A 19850-nucleotide genomic window follows, 5' to 3' on the forward strand; every position below is an offset into this window, starting at 1 on the left:
ACCTGTTCATGAGCCATCTAGAGGAATCTTTCCTAAACACCCAGAATCCCAAACCCCTCACCTGGTTCCGATTCATTGATGACATCTTTATGTCCGGATTGAGGGTTTGGATATCCTAGCCTCATTCCTCCAGAACCTCAACACCTGCTCCCCTATTTGCTTCATCTGGTCCTACTCAACCGAACAAGCACCTGGTCCTACTCAAACCAACGAGCCACCTTCCTTGATGTTAACCTCCACCTCAAAGATGGCTACATCAGTACCTCTGTCCATATCAAATCTACCAACCACCAGCAATACCTCCACTTCGACAGCTGTCAACCAATCTATCCCAAGTAGTCCATTCCATATAACCTAGCCACCCGTGGGCATTGAATCTCTCAAAATAGACCTTAGACCTTAGACCTTAGACCTTAGACCTTAATTACCCTCCCAACCTTGTTCAAAACCAGATCTCCCATGCCTTATCTTTCCAGTCGCCCACCACCTTCCAAATTCCCACCATCCAGCCACAGAGGAGCATTCCTTTCATTACTCAGTACCAGATAGTACTGAATCACATTCTCTGCCAGGGTTTTGACTGCTTCTAGTGATGTCCTGCAAAGAGGAGTGTCCTACCCACCTTCCTCCCCACTCCCCTCACAATGGTATTCTGCCACCTATTGAACCTACACAATATCCTTGTCCATCCCTGCACAACCCTTGCACGCAACCCTAGCCTCATGGCTCATATCCCTGTAAATGACATAGATGCAAGACCTGTTCCATACATCCTCCCACCACCGCTGACTTCAGTCCAGTTACAAGCATCACTTATCCGATCAGAGGCAGGGCTACCTTCGAAACCACTCATGTGATGTACAAGCTAAGCTGCAACCACTGTGCTGCATTCTATGTGGGCGCGACAACAAACAAGCTGTCTGTCTGCATGGATGGCCACTGACAAACTGGCCAAGAAACAGCTGGATCATCCCGTTGGTGATTACACCGCCCAACACAACTTTCTTCATTTCAATGGCTGCTTCACAGCGTGTGCTATCTGGATCCTTTTCACCAACACCAGCTTTTGTGAACTGAGCATGTGGGAACTCTCCCCATAACTCTCCTGGCCCCAACCTTTGCTAGTCATTGTCGTTACCCATTTGGCCCCTTCTCTGTTTTCATTCCACCACTACACAGCCCTCTATTCCACACACACACACACCCTCAGTCTTTTTACTTACGCTTCCACAAGCAGCACTTCATCGTCCCCCACCCCTACCTTGCTATCTCTCCCTGTCGCTGCCCCAGCCTCCTCCGTACCCCAACCATCTGCTTGCCTCCATCATGTGCGGCTACTCGCAGTCTGGCCTCAGTAGCCAGAGACTGTGGTGGTCGTGTGTGTGTGTGTGTGTGTGTGTGTGTGTGTGTGTGTGTGTGATGTCTGTTTTTTCTGTTGTTTGAATGTATCATAAGGTTAGGTTAAATGCCAGTGGTAGTGGCATATTTATTGTAGTAAAGAACACAATAATATCTAGCATTTTTCTCATGATCCTGGATGTGCATTAATGTGTGTGAAGTTAAGCATTCAAAGTTGGGTCAAAGATGGTAATCGACTGCTTTTGTAGACAGCTTCTTTCAGGAGCTGTAGTGATTGATCACTTCAGAGAGCATTTGAATTTAATGAGTAAATTTGCTATTGTAATAGGGAGTGACTTCAGCTTGCCAGATATAGAATGAAAAAGGGAGGCTAACAACAGGGATTTGGGTGATGTTATTCTGAATGTTTTGTTTGAAAATTACTTTGAGCAGATATTTAGAGAACCAACTCTTGAATGTAAAGTCTTGACCTCCTAGCAACAAACAAATCTGAACTACTCAAAGCAGTTAATGTAGACGAGGGCACCAGTGGTCATAAGGCAGTGATGGCATCAATGAATACGGCTGTTATAAGGACTGTTAAGAAAGATAAGGCAATATTCTTGCTTAGTAAGTGTGCCAGGATACAAATTGCTCAGTATCTGAGTAGTTGGCATCGAATATTCAGTGCTGAGAACAATCTGGAGCACAAATGGAAAAAATTCAAAAGCATTGTTCAAGATATGCAAGTGCGTTCTGGACAACGTCTTAAAGGATGGTGAAGATACTCAGTAGTTCAATAGCCACATTAGAAAATGGCTTTGTATGAAAAGACAGATTCATCGCAGATTTAAAAGAATTTAAAACCTAGCTGACGAACAACAGCAGAATGAAGCGAAAATGAGCAAAAGGAGAGCATCGAGAGGACCATTCAATGATTTTGAAAGTAAAATTTTGCAACCTGATCTGATTAAAAGCCCTAAGAGATATTAGTGTTTCATAAAACCAGAAAGTGATTTGAAACAGTTGATTCCGCCACTCAGTGATGATACTGGCACTGAAACAGAAGGTGGCAGAGAGAAGACCGAAATACTGAAACTGGTCTTCTAAATTTGTTTCGCAACGGAAGATCAAAATACGCTCAAATCTTTCAGTCGTCATACAGATGACAAAATGGCAGCTATTGAGGTAAACAATCACAGAATAGAAAAGCAATTACACTTGCTTACTAGTGAAAAGGCTTCTGAACCAGATGGGGTACCTGTGAGATTCTATGGACATTACGCGAAAGAACTTGCTCTGCTTCTAGCAGCAGTTTATCATTGGTCACTGGAGCAAGTGACTGGAAGAAATTGCAGGTAATCTCAGCAGTACCACAAGGAAGTGTGGTAGGACAATTACCGAGTGAGGTGGCGCAGTGGTTAGATACTGGACTCGCATTCGGGAGGACGACGGTTCAGTCCCGCGTCTGGCCATCCTGATTTAAGTTTTCCGTGATTTCCCTAAAATCGCAAATGCTGGGATGGTTCCTTTGAAGGGGCACGGCCAACTTCCTTCCCCGTCCTTCCCAAATCCAATGAGACCGATGACCTCGCTGTCTCATCTCCTTCCCCAACCCCTCCCCCCCCCCCCCCCCCCCCAAGTTACTGTTCGCCGTAAATATAAATGATGTAATAGAAAAAGTCAGAAGCCTCATAATGCTGTTCACAGATGATGCAGTTGTCTTTAAGAAGGCAGCAATACCAGAAGACTGTAGTGACTCGTAGAGGACTTGAACATTGTGGGAACGGTTGACTCCGATTGTAAATGACTGTAACACAGTGCACGCATAAGAGGATAAATAAATCCACTACTGTACAACTACACTATTGATGGAAAGATTGCTTGCTGGAAATAGTATCTACTGTAAAACATCAAAGATTAACCATCTGGAGCAACCTTAAATGGATTAATAGAGAGATGACGAAGTGGAACACCATTTGTCACAGGATCGTTTAGGTGGTGCGGAAGTGTTACATGTGCTGAATAGTGTGTTCCCACCCATGCAAGTCCAAAGAGCTCTTACTGGGAAGACAACAGGATGGGTATTGATGCTGCTGTTGAGGTCATTGGTGGGCTGGTTTGCAGAATTTTCAGCAAACAGGTGGTCAAGTTGGTAATTCGGCAGTGACTATTCATGTTGGTAGACAGCATATGACGTGTGTAGCAGTGCTTTTTTTGTATGTGGACCCTTCTTTAATTGTTTAGGGAGTTTCTGTGACTAGGTTGCAGCAGGGATTGTTTTGCAACTTGGCTGCATGTGAACAGATGGCACATGAGATTACAAGATATTAGCAGCGGTGCAAGGAGGGACTAGGATGCTTGATATATTTACTGAGCAATGGAATATCACATTAGGGATAAGATTATAAGGTTTTGTAGAGTGCAAGTGGTAGTTAAATTCCTGGTGAAGGATGCAATTTTAGTGTGTGTGTGTGTGTGTGTGTGTGTGTGTGTGTGTGGTGTTTTTTTGAGAGAGAGAGAGAGAGAGAGAGAGAGAGAGAGAGAGACAGAGACAGTCAGTTGGTGACATTCGCCATGCACCAGTCGGCTACAGGATGGTAATTGTCTTTCCTCAGGTTTGTTTCCTGCCTCCATCCTGGAATTTCCACATTCTATTAAAATCTGAATATTCCTGTGGGAGCACCAGCTAATGTGTTTGTACTGTAGTTACTTCTCTTCAGTTATAATTACTTTTATTGATTTCATTGCAGTTACAATTTTGTTAATATTGTGTAAAGTGTACATGATCCATTCTTCTGATGAACATTCTGTAGGATGTAAAAGCATTCTGGCAGCTTAATTTTGAGGTGCAATTTCTCCTTCTTATTATTACTACTATTACATATTTCATATGTAATTACTAGTAATGTATGATTTGTTTCATTTTATTTGTAGGTTAGAGGAGAAAGAAGAGGAGCTAGATGGTGAAGAAGGGGCATTTTTATTGCTGCGACAATGCGGTCTGCAGCTTGCTTTGTGTTACGAGAACTGGTATAAAGGCGATATTGCTGCAGCTCGTGAACGCCAGCACACTTGTGACAGTTTAATAGAAAATGAAGATGCTCCTTATTTGGATGGCCTGAAACATATTAGTAGATCTTGTGCAGTACATCTTGCGTATCTGTCAGGAATAGTCTCAGATGCTCGCACATTACTGAGGAAAGTTATTCCTTTCAAGGAACTTAATGATGTTAGTAAAGCCTGTGTTGTTGGAATGAGAGGGATTGTTCTAATGGAATATGGATATCAGGGAACAAGCCAGTCAGTACCATACATCGAACAAGCATTAGAACTGGATCCATCAAGTGGTCAGTACTGTGATTAAAGTACTTGTATCATTGCTTTTTCATTTACATTTAACAGTATCTATACAGTGTGTAATAATCCAAAGTGTAACTTGTTAGCTTGAAAGAGAACCTTCAATCAGAATTTAGACTTATGAAGGTAAAAGAATCAGAAATGTAAACGAGTAAGAGCATTTCAGAACCGTGGACTACTTCATCTAGAAACAGGCAATTTAAAGAGATTACAAACCACTCCCCACTAAAATTCTTTTAACACCCCAAGCAAGATAGGAATTGGATTCCTACACGACTTCCAGTAAAATGTCTCATTCACTCTATATATTTCACCACTTGTCATTAATTGGCAGTTGATTCAGAAAACATCTTTATTTAGTGTATGAAATTATTTTTCCTTTCGTCTTTCCCTCTCCTTCCCCTTTCCTGATGAGGCAACAGTTTGTTGCAAAAGCTTGAATTTTGTGTGTATGTTTGTGTTTGTTTGTGTGTCTATCGACGTGCCAGCACTTTCGTTAGGTAAGTCACATCATCTTTGTTTTTAGATAAATTATTTTATTGATTAGATAGAAAATCTAGGCACCAAGCGGTGGCAGAAAAAACACAAAAAATGGTTTTAACTGGCAAGCTATGGAAGCCAGTGGCTCCTTCCTCAGGCGACAGGGTTAAGGGGGAAGGAAGAGGGGTGAAGGAAAAGGACTGAAGAGCTCTGGGACGTTTCCAGCCCTTTTCCTTCACCCCTCTTCCTTCCCCTTCAACCCTTCTACCTGAAGAAGGAACCACTGGCTCCCAAAGCTTGCCATTTACAACCATCTTTTATGTGTGTGTTCTGTCGCTGCTTGGTGAGTAGATTTTTTTATCTGTACAATAAAATTATTTTATTTGGTTTATCCGTTTATTTGATTTGCAGTGGTCAACATGTTTGTCATTAAAAGAACAGGTTTTGCAGTTTTGAAGGTGTAGTAGAGCTTGGATATGCACATATTGGTTGCATATTTTTTCATAAAAAATTATGGATCTCTTGAAATAAATTTTTACTTTGCATAAAAAAGTAATATATTACAGCAAGACCTGTTATTGTAATGTGAAAGCTTTCAGAGCAATTTCATGATTTCTAAAATTTTGTTGTTGATATGCTGTTGTGGACTGAACTTACTTGGTATGCCAAATATTCTTTCTCTGTCTGTAGAGAACGTCTTTAGAAGTGGTGGAGATCGTATCTTTGAACCACAGCACACAGTGGCTTACTGCTGCCAAGTGAAATTTTACAGCAAGGTACATTTATGCGGGGACTTTAAATCATGTGTTTCTGAAATTTGAGTGTAGTTGGGATATACCGGTTGTTGTCACACACTATCCCTACCAGCCCTCTATGGAAGTCTGGCGCACTTCCTCTTTCCAGTTTGTGTACATAGAGAAAACTATAGCAAAACAGGCTATTTCATTAGTATAGGCTTGATAGTAGTTGATACAGTTTGCTCGGAGGCAGTAAGTGTATTAGCACTGGTGGAGCTATCTAAAAGTGATATTACTGAGGATGAGGGAAAAGCTAGAAAATGTCTGAAAAGGGCGTAATTGTATCATTCTCCCCAGTCACTAGGTTTGATTGTATCAGTCGCAGCATGAGATCAATTAGAGAGAGAGAGATGAACCGGGAGTTGAGTAAGGCCACACTAATGTAGAGCTCAAAACTGCAATTAATCTGAACACTAAAACAAGCCACTTTGGTTATACTACCACCGAGTCTATAAGAGGTGTTTAAAATATATAAAGAATATATTTGATAAGTAAATGGATTTTGTTTGTTTGCCCACTGAATTGCAAAGTTTATGACAATTTTATAAATACCTGTGGGCTGATCAGCACATTTTGTTTGGTAACTAAATGATGTAGTGGTGCGGCCAGACCACATTTTAGTGAGCTTTGATGTTGTGCTGTTCACCATTTTTGCATAGCTATTTAAATACTGCATTGGAAAGGCACATCTTTCAATCCCACAATACTCCTGGCCCGAACCTTTGCTAGCCCCTGTCTGACACCCACTTCTACCTCCACCCCTTTGTCTTATCTGCCGCCCTCCACCCCTCCCCCACATACACACACTTGATTCATTCTACAATCACAACCTCTCTCTGCCCCCCAATCCACTTCTCCTTGTCATTGTGCATCTCTTGCTACTTGTGCTGTCGTAAACTTGCAGATGTGACATTCCCCCTTCCAGTGACCAGCTACTCCCTCGCTCCCAATGCCTTTCCTCCTCCCTGTTTCCTTTCTCCACCCGCCCTATCCTTTTGATACAACCCCTCACTCTATTCAAGCTACAGTGCTAGTTATTTATACCTCACTAATAATTTTCCATTACATTATTTAAGAATAAGGAAGTTATTTAAAGAAGCATCTGCATATCAACACTAATAGGGGATGACACAGGGATGGGATAAAATTTGAAATTGGTACCGCATTGGTAGCAGAAGTGGGGTGTAAGGTATCAAATTGTGTGGCTGTAAGGGCATTTAGGTACCGTGGAGTGATGCAGACCGTGCAGTCTCAGTATGTGCGTTTTTCCAACATTGTGACTGTTTGACATCAGCTTGACAAGAGTTTTGATGCCACACTGTAAAGATCTGTCATTAAACACAGTCTCAGTGTTGATTCAAAACCTCAAAGAGACTGTTTCTGCTTTGAAGAGTGAGCGTAATGTGGTTGTACGCTCGTATGTACTCAAAAATGTTGATTCGTGCAAGCTGCCACAGAAAAGAGTCCTTGTTGTTCAATTACAAAAACTTGGCTTGTCATTGCAGCTCAACTGTCAAAGCATTCAAAAAATACTCGCATCAACTTAAGTTTCACCTCTACAGACTTAATATTGTGTGAATGTAGAATTTGTTAATTCATGGCTAAGTCAGTTAGGGTACAAACTTCATTCAAATTTTTTGGAAATCCGATCAAGCCCGTTTTCATGTAGATGGTTATGTTAATAAGTAGAACTTTCATTATTGAGTTTTAGGAAAACCTTTTCAGCTTCACCAGCCTTTTTTTCTTTCTTTTAAAAAATATAGGATGAATGAGGTGATGCAGTCACGGTGACCTCTGAACATTATGTCAGCACGGTATAAATGGGGGGTGGGAACCTTGTTTCACAAAGCGCCTAGTATCCAGCACACGTTGGTGTATCGATTATCCATAGATTTGGAAATGCATAACTGTTGGTTTTTTGAACATATTCTTAAGTTTATTTCTGAATGAATCATAAGTTGATTTTTGCGTGCATAGTGTACGTAATGTCTCTGCGAGGGAATCCCCATTGTATCTCGAAATAAACTTTCCTGCAGAAGGAAGGGGACGAGGCTATACAAGCAGTCACAGAATTAGTGGCGACAAGATTATTTGTTAGAACGAGGAAGGAGAAGAAATGGGGAAATGAGACAAATTATGGAAGAATATTACTATTCCAAATTTATGTAAAAATTTTGTAGTACTACTTTTTGATCTCAAGCTTGAGAAGCTGGAGCATATATTATATCCTGTTGTGCTAACAGAAGTGACCGTTTGTGCCAAAACAGTCTTCTTTACTTGGTGTGTTACAATCACTGCAGTATTGGACAGGTCTATTTCGTTTTACCTAGCAGACAGTGACAAAATGCACATAATCAGATCTAGAAACCACACCAGTATTGCTAGAAACCACACCAGTATTGGGTACTGTTTGTATTAACAGCTTTTTCAGTATTAGACGACGACATTTTGTGTTTTCATGTAGCAAAACCTATGATGAAGTTTGATGAGGTATTAGATCCTTTCACAGTAAGGAAAGCATGCCATGTAAAGCTGTAGCAATGTTAGAGAGAGAAAAAAATTCTAAGACTTAAAGGATTGAAGAAATGTGTACTTGTCTTGGTTTCATGTATCCTATATTTAATTTTATGTTACACAAAAAAAGCAAGCTGTTAGCTAACAGGCAATAAAGAGTTCAAATTTTCTGGAGAGTTCTTGTTCTCTGGGTTACAAATAATCCCAGCCAATATTAATTGCGAGTGTTCCCCCCCCCCCCCCCCCCCCCTTCCACTTTGGCACACTGAAGACCAAACGACAAGTCTTACATTTCCTTGAACACATGTTTTATATATCACACTCTTCAGAAAGATGTGCGCTCCAAAATGAACATATTTTTGAAAAGTCCATTTTTTTTACAACTTTTTGATGTCCTACCTCAAATCTCAAATGCTCTAGAGAGGAGGGGGGGGGGGGGGCACCACTATCTAGTATTGCCACAGTCTGGAAGTATCGTTGTGTTTACGTTTAGTAATTTTGCTGTTTCTTCTTTGTTTATTACTCACATGTCAAATGAAAACAAAATGGATTTCTGTGGCTGGGAGCTATCAAGTGAATTACGATACATTCACGTAATTATGGAAGGCTAAAATACATTATTAGTTTCAGATTTTATTTTATTTCCACTTTTCTGACAGTCAAGCATTAATCTCCCTGTAGACCAATGAAGTTAATTTTATCGGTTTGCTAAAGAAATTTGACTTTTATTTATCTTTTCCGCTGAGGCAGTCATTTTATTTGAAACAAAGTGTTTAATTTCCATCCTTGTAACCATTGATGCCACTTCCTTATACACAAATATTCCGCACGTCCAGGGCCTCGCTGTGATGGAGCATTTCCTTTCACGCCGATCACCTGCCACCCTACCTAAAACCTCTTTCCTCATCACCTTAGCCAGCTTCATCCTGACCCACAACTTCTTCACTTTTGAAGGCCAGACATACCAACAATTAAAGGGAACAGCCATGGGTACCAGGATGGCCCCCTCATACGCCAACCTATTCATGGGTTGCTTAGAGTAAGCCTTCTTGGTTACCCAGGCCTGCCAACCCAAAGTTTGGTACAGATTTATTGATGACATCTTCATGATCTGGACTCACAGTGAAGAAGAACTCCAGAATTTCCTCTCCAACCTCAACTCCTTTGGTTCCATCAGATTCACCTGGTCCTACTCCAAATCCCATGCCACTTTCCTTGACGTTGACCTCCACCTGTCCAATGGCCAGCTTCACACGTCCGTCCACATCAAACCCACCAACAAGCAACAGTACCTCCATTATGACAGCTGCCACCCATTCCACATCAAACGGTCCCTTCCCTACAGCCTAGGTCTTCGTGGCAAACGAATCTGCTCCAGTCCGAAATCCCTGAACCATTACACCAACAACCTAACAACAGCTTGCGCATCCCGCAACTACCCTTCCGACCTGGTACAGAAGCAAATAACCAGAGCCACTTCCTCATCCCCTCAAACCCAGAATCCCCCACAGGGGAACCACAAAAGTGCCCCACTTGTGACAGGATACTTTCCGGGACTGGACCAGACTCTGAATGTGGCTCTCCAGCAGGGATACGACTTCCTCAAATCCTGCCCTGAAATGAGATCCATCCTTCATGAAATCCTCCCCACTCCACCAAGAGTGTCTTTCCGCCGTCCACCTAACCTTCGTAACCTGTTAGTTCATCCCTACGAAATCCCCAAACCACCTTCCCTACCCTCTGGCTCCTATCCTTGTAAGCGCCCCCCGGTGTAAAACCTGTCCCATGCACCCTCCTACCACCACCTACTCCAGTCCTGTAACCCGGAAGGTGTACACGATCAAAGGCAGAGCCACATGTGAAAACACCCACGTGATTTACCAACTGACCTGCCTACACTGTGATGCATTCTATGTGGGAATGACCAGCAACAAACTGTCCATTCGCATGAATGGACACAGGCAGACAGTGTTTGTTGGTAATGAGGATCACCCTGTGGCTAAATATGGCTTGGTGCACGGCCAGCACATCTTGGCACAGTGTTACACCGTCCGGGTTATCTGGATACTTTCCACCAACACCAACCTATCGGAACTCCGGAGATGGGAACTTGCTCTTCAATATATCCTCTCTTCCCGTTACCCACCAGGCCTCAATCTCCGCTAATTTCAAGTTGCCGCCGCTCACACCTCACCTGTCATTCAACATCATCTTTGCCTCTGCACTTCCGCCTCGACTGACATCTCTGCCCAAACTCTTTGTCTTTAAATATGTCTGCTTTTGTCTGTATATGTGTGGATGGATATGTGTGTGTGTGTGAGTGTATACCCGTCCTTTTTTCCCCCTAAGGTAAGTCTTTCCACTCCCGGGATTGGAATGACTCCTTACCCTCTCCCTTAAAACCCACTTCCTTTCGTCTTTCCCTCTCCTTCCCTCTTTCCTGATGAGGCAACAGTTTGTTGCGAAAGCTTGAATTTTGTGTGTATGTATGTGTCTGTTTGTGTTTCTATCGACCTGCCAGCGCTTTCGTATGGTAAGTCACATCATCTTTGTTTTTAAATATATTTTACCCGCGTGGAATGTTTCCCTCTATTTTTTTATATATATATATATATATATATATATATATATATATATATATATATATATATATATATATATATATATAAAATAGAGGGAAACATTCCATGTGGGAAAAAATATATCTAAAAACAAAGATGATGAGACTTACCAAACAAAAGCGCTGGCAGGTCGATAGACAAACAAACATACACACAAAATTCAAGCTTTCGCAACAAACAGTTGCTTCATCAGGAAAGAGGGAAGGAGAGGGAAAGAGGAAAGGATGTGGGTTTTAAGGGAGGGGGTAAGGAGTCATTACAATCCCGGGAGCGGAAAGACTTCCCTTAGGGGGAAAAAAGGACAGGTATACACTCGCACACACACCCGTATTCAACCGCACATACACAGACACAAGCAGACATTTGTAAAGGCCTCTCATATCCAATGCAATTTCCATACCTATACAATACATTTTAAGCGTCAAATACTGTTTTGTAACTTTCCTCTCTATTTCCCCTGATTAATTCACATTTTCCCATTTCTCTGTACTGCTCTGTAAAAGCACTTTCTTATTTCAAATTGCATAATCTCCAGTACTAAAACAAGTGCTGATAACCAACACTATTCAGCAGATAATTGCAGTGAACTTCCAAGATTTAGGAAAATGCCTATAACATTTTCATGGACATTAATACATGATTTACAGCTAACTTACTTTTGTTAAGTTTCGAAAAGATTCACTGCATGCAGTTCAGATTATGAAAGAGGTTTTCACCCAGTAGATGCATAAATTATTAAAAAGCACCAATGACAGTTTTAAGTTCCTAGGATTACAACATGATAATATAAATTCAGTTGGGAGGAGCATACCAAAGAATTTCTGAAGTGTCTATGCAAATCTGTATGTGCATTGTGAATGTTGTCAGACGTAGGTAACATAAAGTGTCATATGGTATTTTGTGGTAGCTCTTCAAGCCAAAGAAAAGTTTTCAAGTCCAAATGCGTGTAAACACACATGATTGGTAATGTGAATTTGTGAGCAGTCTGAGGAAGCTTGTTCCCAGAATTCTTTATACTAACTACTGTTTCTCAGTATATTTGTTTTTTCATGAAAATTGTTGTAAATAGTATATTGCTTTTTCCAACAAATAGGATGTTCACGAAATCAGTAGTATGAACAAGAGCAATATACATAAATAGTTGAAGTCAATTCCTTTAACTCAAAAATTGGCCCACTAATTCAGGAACACACATTTTCAGTAACCATAAGAAGTTTAGCTTCAAATAAAGGTCAGTTTAAAAGAAGTCTGAAAGACTTACTTGTGGCTGACCACTTTGACTCTGCTGATGAACTTCTAAACAGCACCAGTTGATGTACTATATGTATCATTACTATTATTATTAATGTTTTTAAAATTAAAATAACATAATGAAAAAATCTTACTTATTCCACATACATATTCACGGAATGAGAAGTTCATCTAATCTAATCACATACATATTCACGGAATGAGAAGTTCATCTAATCTAATCTAAAGTCTTGATAATCGGACTTTGTTTTGTAGCTACCTTTTCTGGCCAATGAGCTCAGTATGATTCTCAAGTATTATTTGGATTGTGTCCCTACTGTCCCTGCTTATGATATTATACATGTAGTTCCTTTTTACCGGGTGCTCTTATATGTAAAAAAGGAGTATAAAGAGACTATTACAATCATAAGTACAATACATCAGGACACCAGATCCATGTCGTAATCATTCTAAATTCTGCAGTCTCAGAGAATTGAAACCACACTGCAGTGTGGTTTCAGATCTCTGAGACTGCAGGTGCGTGTGCAAGTTGTGTGTGTGTGTGTGTGTGTGTGTCTCCTGCTGACAAAGACCTTAATGGCCGAAAGATATAATTGTGTGAATATTTTTGTTGTGCCTATTGCGACGCGACATCTCCGCTGTTTGATGAATGGCAACTTTCCTTCTCTGGTATTGTTACATTCCATCCTGGAGTTTCCATCGTTTCATTCTAAATTCTTTTATTGTATTTCTCAGCCTTGAGTCAAACAAATAGTATCCTGACTGGGCTAGTTTTATTTTTAGATGTTCTGTTCAAAAAGAAAGAAAATAGGGAATAGTAAAATGCTAGTAAACTAAATTTGAAACCAAACTAACATCTATACACAAATGTATGCACTTAAAACTGTTACACAGTAACTCACAACAGATTAGGAGTGGTGGTTGCAGTGTCAGCAGCATGTGTCCACACTGATGGAAATGAATGCCACAGTTGGCTACATAGTAGTATCAGGTTGGTAACCCATTAAATCACAAATATAAGTTACTGGTGTAGGCCAGCTAGACGTGCACTAAAAGCAGGACAGTGGAAGCCCACCTGAAGGCGCGATCCATGAGTAGCAAACTTCCAGCTGCTGGCTGCAAGGACAGGGTATTTGTTTTGACTTGAGCAACTAAATGCCTTGGAAAATATGCATTCTGTGAAAAAAATGTTCCAGTTCAGAAATTAATATTTTCAAAGGGAACCTCTGTTTTTGATAAAACTGGCTGCCCTGAATCCCCCCTCCACCACAGAGAAATCAGCTTCTTATTTTTAAATCCCAACCCCCGATTTTATTCAAATGGGAATCCTCTTTTTATTTCTGATTTGGATTCTATGCCATAAAGTAACTAGAATTTCCCTGAAACATTCCTGTTCCATTTATGGTAACCAACACTATAATTGATAAATGTCAATTTTTTCCAATTTCTCAAATTAAGAACCTGCTTGTTTCATTTGTGATAAAGATGTAAACTTTTTGTTCTAAACAGTTGATGAGTTCCCTCATAAGTCATCATCAGGGTGAATGATTTCGGTTTGTTCTTCAGTCCAGTTGCCACAACACTTATGCCTGTCACTATGCAGTTACTGGTAGAATACAATCTACAACAATTGTAAGGAAAACAGTGATAGGCACACCTGCCACGGATAAACATACTGAGTGAACTCTCCCACATACTCGACCCACTGCTTAGTGCCCCACTGCAGTGTTGAAGCCATTATAAGCACGACAACCAAATGGCTGTGCACCATTCCTCTCCAGAGCATTTTCTGGCACATTTGAAGTGAGGGGTACTTTATCTGTAGAAGAGAAAATTGAAATAATATTAATTTATGGCAAGGCTACAAGAAATTTGGTTAGTGTTGTTGCTCTTTATGCCAAACATTTTGCTTATAGGCCATGATCTCATAGCACTATTTATCATGTTATAAATATATTTACTACTGAAGAAAGAAAATATTGAAATGATTGTTTGCTACTCACCATATAACGGAGATGGTGAGTCGCATTCAGGCACAACAAAAAGACTGCTAAACAAGTTAGCTTTTGGCTGATAGGCCTCTTTCTAAAGTACTCAACACACAAATATTCATTCAAGAGCACATTGTTCTTGGTCGTCCACTCTTATTATTCCCTCTTGGCTGTTGTACACATTGTATATGACCCATCTCTCCCTGTAGCTTACCCCTACTTTTGTCAGAATTTCAAACATCTTGTACCATTTTACATTGTCAAACGCTTTTTCCAGGTCAACAAATCCTACGAATGTGTCTTGATTTTTCTTTAGTCTTGCTTCCATTATTAACCGCAACGTCAGAATTGCCTCTCTCGTGCCTTTACATTTCCTAAAGCCAAACTGATCATCATCTAGGGCATCCTCAGTTTTCTTTTCCATTCTTCTGTATATTATTCTTGCCAGCAACTTGGAGGCATGAGCTGTTAAGCTGATCGTGCGGTAAGTCTCGTACTTGTCAGCTCTTTCCGTCTTCGGAGTTGTGTGGATGATGCTTTTCCAAAAGTGAGATGGTATGCCACCAGTCATACATTCTACACACCACTGTGAATAGTCATTTTGTTACCACTTCCTGCAATGATTTTAGAAATTCTGGTGGAATGTTATCTATCCCTACTGCTTTTTTGATCTTAAGTCCTCCAAAGCTCTGTTAAATCCTGATTCTAGATCTGGATCCCCTATCTCTTCTAAATTGATTCTTGTTTTTCTTCTATCACATCAGACATATCTTCCCCCTGATAGAGGCTTTCAATGTATTCTTTCCACCTATCAGCTCTCTCCTCTGCATTTAACAGTGGAATTCCTGTTGCACTCTCAATGTTTTCATCCTTGCTTTTAATGTCACCAAAGGTTGTTTTGACTTTCCTGTGTGCTGAGTCAGTTCTACCAACAATCATTCTTTTTAGATGTCTTCATGTTTTTCCTGCAGCCATTTTGTCTTAGCTTCCCTGCACTTCCTATTTATTTCATTTCTCAGCGTCTTGCATTTCTTTATTCCTGAGTTTCCTGGAACATTTTTTTACTTCCTCCTTTCATTGATCAGTTGAAGTATTTCTTCTGTTACCCGTGGTTTCTTCACTTCTTTGTACCTATGTTTTCCCTCCCAACTTCTGTTATGGCCCTTTTTAGAATGTCCATTCCTTTTCAGCTGTACTGCCTACTGAGCTATTCCTTATTGCTGTATCACAGCCTCAGAGAACTTCAACTGAATCTCATCATTCCTTAGTAATTCTGTATCCCACTTCTTTGTGTACTGGTTCTTCCTGACTAATGTCTTAAACTTCAGCCTACTCTTCATCACTACTATATTGTGATCTATGTCTGCTCCTGGGTATGCTTTACAATCCACTATGTGATTTTGGAATCTCTGTCTGACGATGATGTAATCTAACTGAAATCTTCCCATATCACCCGCCCTTTTCGAAGTATACCACCTCCTCTTGTGATTCTTCAACAGAGTATTCGCCATTACTAGCTGACACTTGTTACAGAACTCAATTACTCTTTCTCCTCTCTCGTTTCTTTTCCCATATTCTCCTGTAATCTTTCCTTCTGCTCCTTCCCCTACAGCTGCAGTCCAGTCTCCGATGACTATTAGATTATCGTATCCCTTTACATACTGTATTACCCTTTCAGTATCGTCATACACTTTCTGTATCTCTTCATCTTCAGCTATTGTTGTCGGTGTTGGTTTGCTGTCAGTTCTGATAATTCTCATGGTACCCTTCCCCTTATCAGCCCCCTCCCGGAGATTCGAATGGGGGACTATTCCAGAATCATTTGCCAATGGAGAGATCATCATGACACTTCTCCAGTTAATGCCACACGTCGTGCGGATACACGTTATGTGTCTTTAATATAGTGGTTTCCATTGCTTTCTGCATCCTCATGCCGTTGATATTGCTGATTCTTTCGCCTTTACGGGCAGTTTCCCACCCCTAGGACAAGAGTGCCCTGAACCTCTGTCCGGTTCTCCACCCTCTTTGACAAGACCGTTGGCAGAATGAGGGTGACTTCTTACGCCAGAAGTCTTCGGCCACTAATGCTGATTATTAACCAAAATTTAAGCGGGAGTGGGATTCTAACCCATGACCAAAGACGTTTTGATTATGAATCAAAGATGCTACCCCTAGACCACGGTGGAAAAAAGTATTTCAGGTAAACTGTAGGTATTTTCTGACATTGAATCTGAATCTACAGTCAAGATGTGGGGTTCCCATTTGAAAATATAAAGTTGAGCTCCCAGGGGGACGGGAGGCAGGATGGCCTCTTTTAGCACAGACAGATGTCTCCTTTGAATATATTAACTTTTCGTTTGGAACATTTTTTTCTCACAATGCATATTTTTTTAGATATTTAGTTGTTCCAAGTTAAAACAAATACTCAGTGTACACAGAACAGCTAGAATGAAACAACTGTTGATCAAGCTACTTTTTGACAAATATGAAATGATAGAAAAATTAAGCCCATAAAGAATGTGGCAGAACACAGCAAGAAGAGACATCATAACATAGAAATACATCCAAAAAGTCTTTGTTACAGAAATCGTTGAAATCAGTTAAAACTTCAAACTTCTTAGTGTATCAGACTGGCAGCCTTTAGGGACATAATGACAGACGTTCGGATGTTGATCTGTGTCCTTTACATTTTTTAAATTGTGGACTAGATGTTTTATTTCTGTCTAGATTCTAATGTTCTTCACAACAAACATCTAAAGACCTACCTATGTGACCTTTTTAAAATTCCAGATAGGTGCCACAGTTACCCTGAAATGCTCTACACTTTCACTCCTCTGCCCCCCTCCCCTCCTGCCCTCCCTCCCTTTCTACTCCTACTCCTCCTCCAACTATCTCTTCTTTGACTTTCATTGGCCCGAGTGTTAAGTCTTTATGTTATCCTAATTATTATTTATATTCTGAATCAAATTGCTCCCTTTGATTTATTTTATCACGCTTCCAGCCAGTCATTATCTAGTCACCATTTTCAGGTTTTTTCTTTTTCATAAATTTTGAAAATGCTGCTAGCTCTTTGAAGAAGGACAACATATATGGTGCCCAATGATCAGTCATCATACATTGTGGATTCTCAGTAAATAGACAGTTGCTTCTGCCAATATGGTGGCCAATCCAAACCGGTGCGGTCCTCGTGTACCCTGTCAACCATATGCCCCTGACAATGAAGGGCTACACAGGTAATGCTAGAGTGTTATCTATGAATGGTGGCCTTTCAATCCAGGTTGACGTTCAAGTGGCTGGGGGGGTTCCTGTGGGGAGAATGCTCAACTGGAATGCACGATGTCATGGTGAACACTTCACAAATTAAAATAACTAAAACTCACTCGAGCAATGAATGACCCTATAGAACAGGCTGTCTTAGAGACAGGAAGCAGAAAATTTAATGTGGAAACATACAATCGCTCAATCTTCTCTTCTACAGCTTACCATGGAGTGAAAGACATAAGGAGCAGGAGGGTTAAATCAATATGCACTTAGAACTAGGACATATGGTGATATTCCTTCACAAAGTATTAACTGATGTTTCTCATGGAGCAAATAAAAAATAAGTGTGGTGAAGTGGCTGTAGTGCTAAAAATGCAGAATTGATTCTTATTGTTTAAAGTAGCAACTGAAACACTATCTCTAGCACTTTGAGCCTGTACCAAGTAGGGTGATACCTCTGTCACTATTATTTCACATAGAAGCCTTGATGTGGTGTAAGGCTTTATTTATTACACAGGTCTAATGTTCCAAACTGACAAAGAACTCGGACCAAACTTGTAATGCCATGACTTTTAATTTTGTGTAGCACATATACAGAGGACCAAAAGAAAATGGAGGTGATACAGGAGCCTTCAAATAAGCATTTGAAGGACACATCTAACTGGAAAAATGTAAAAGACATTATATATAGCTATGCTTATTTCGTACCACCCACGAGGCAACTTGCTTCTGACGTAGCCAGTGTGCTCGTGTATCATATTACGGTATTTTAGAAGCCGTCTGTGGAATTTGTGGCAGGTCTTCACACGATGATCGCCTCAGTGAACTACCTCCACTGTGTACAAACAGTGTGGGCCATCAGCACCCCTGGTCACATTTTTGCCTGATTTTTAAAAAGAAAAAGGAGATACAGAATTATGAGATATTTGATAATGTATCATATTTTTAAGCCCAAAAAGTAGGAGTGGATGTAACAACAAATTTTTAGAAGTAGTAAATAGCGTTTGAAACTTATAAACCATTTGTGGGAGAAGTTGACACCTTCTTGAACAATACATGTACTTTGCCAGTGGAGACCCCTCTGCTGATCCAGCCACCAACGGTGGCCTTTTTATCTTTCTGTGGCATTACTGGAGAGGCCGCACACTGAGATTATTATTATTATTATTATTATTATTATTTGTTTTTTTGGTTTGTGATGATGCGATGGAATTACAACATTTATTACTGCCACCTGGCTGAACTTCAACATTGATGTTCCACCTGTACACATATGTGTTGCCTTGCAGGAATTGCAGTTATTGGAGATCACATGCCTACAGTCCAAAACTGTCACATTTTAGTAACAATTGAAATAATGTGATTAGTTTTAAAAGGATTTTGCGTGGTGGTGCAATTATCCACTTCTATCAAACGTGTGTTACTGGGTACCACAGTGAAGGTCACAGCCATTAGAATCCATCTGTGTGTCTTGATAACAATTTGCAGCTTACACCTCCTGCAAGGCAGATATTTATCTTATCAGTAAATGGAAGAACTATTGTTACCCCTCCCCTACATCATTCTGGATAATTTCAACACCCACAAATGTATGTGGTGTGGTAGAGTTAAAGAATAGGAGTGGATCCTAGGACCCAGTCACATATTATCGCCACCAACGGCACCTTCTTTGCAATTGACTTAATGCCCTGCAGTCATAATCTTGCATTTATCATGTGATAAAATTTCCACAGTGATTTGTGCAACAGCAATCAGTACGCAATAATTTTATCAATATAATATTCATCACCCACTGACACGTGACTTGGAGTGATTCCTGTTAAAAACCAAGTTGGGAAGGATAGTTGTCTGAACTGTATGTTGTGGTGCCACAAAAAAGGATGTTGACTAGATAGTGAATGAAACAATGAGTGTGATTATCCACCCAATGCATAACATTATACACTACTGTTTCCTGACCATTTCGACCCAAGTCTGTACCATGGTGGTCTCTATAAACGTTGGAGGCCATAGGAATTACACGAAGTGTGTTACAGCAATGCAGGAGATTTCTCTTCACTAATAATGTAATTTTGTACAAAGAACTATGAGTAGGGACAGGAAAAAATTGGTGTTATTTTATAGTCAATATCAGTGTTACTTTTTGCCCTTTTCGGTGCTATTCATCAGTGACATTTTCTGGCAAGCTTTTTCTATTATCAGTTATATACTTTTGTCATATTTAACCATTTTTCAAT

The 19850-nt window shown here is 40.3% G+C and overlaps 1 protein-coding gene across 4 annotated transcripts in view; it reads left to right on the forward strand.

Annotated features, from left to right (window-relative positions):
* LOC124605325 overlaps positions 1-19850 on the forward strand; it is an 84364-nt gene that overhangs the window by 29970 nt on the left and 34544 nt on the right. For all 4 annotated transcript variants that reach the window (XM_047136927.1, XM_047136928.1, XM_047136926.1 and 1 more), the window contains exon 4: positions 4276-4688. In XM_047136927.1, coding sequence (XP_046992883.1) covers positions 4276-4688 — 413 coding nt within the window. The remainder of the gene's footprint in view (positions 1-4275; positions 4689-19850) is intronic.

Source organism: Schistocerca americana, chromosome 3, assembly GCF_021461395.2.
Source record: "Schistocerca americana isolate TAMUIC-IGC-003095 chromosome 3, iqSchAmer2.1, whole genome shotgun sequence".
NCBI classification, from domain to species: domain Eukaryota; kingdom Metazoa; phylum Arthropoda; class Insecta; order Orthoptera; family Acrididae; genus Schistocerca; species Schistocerca americana.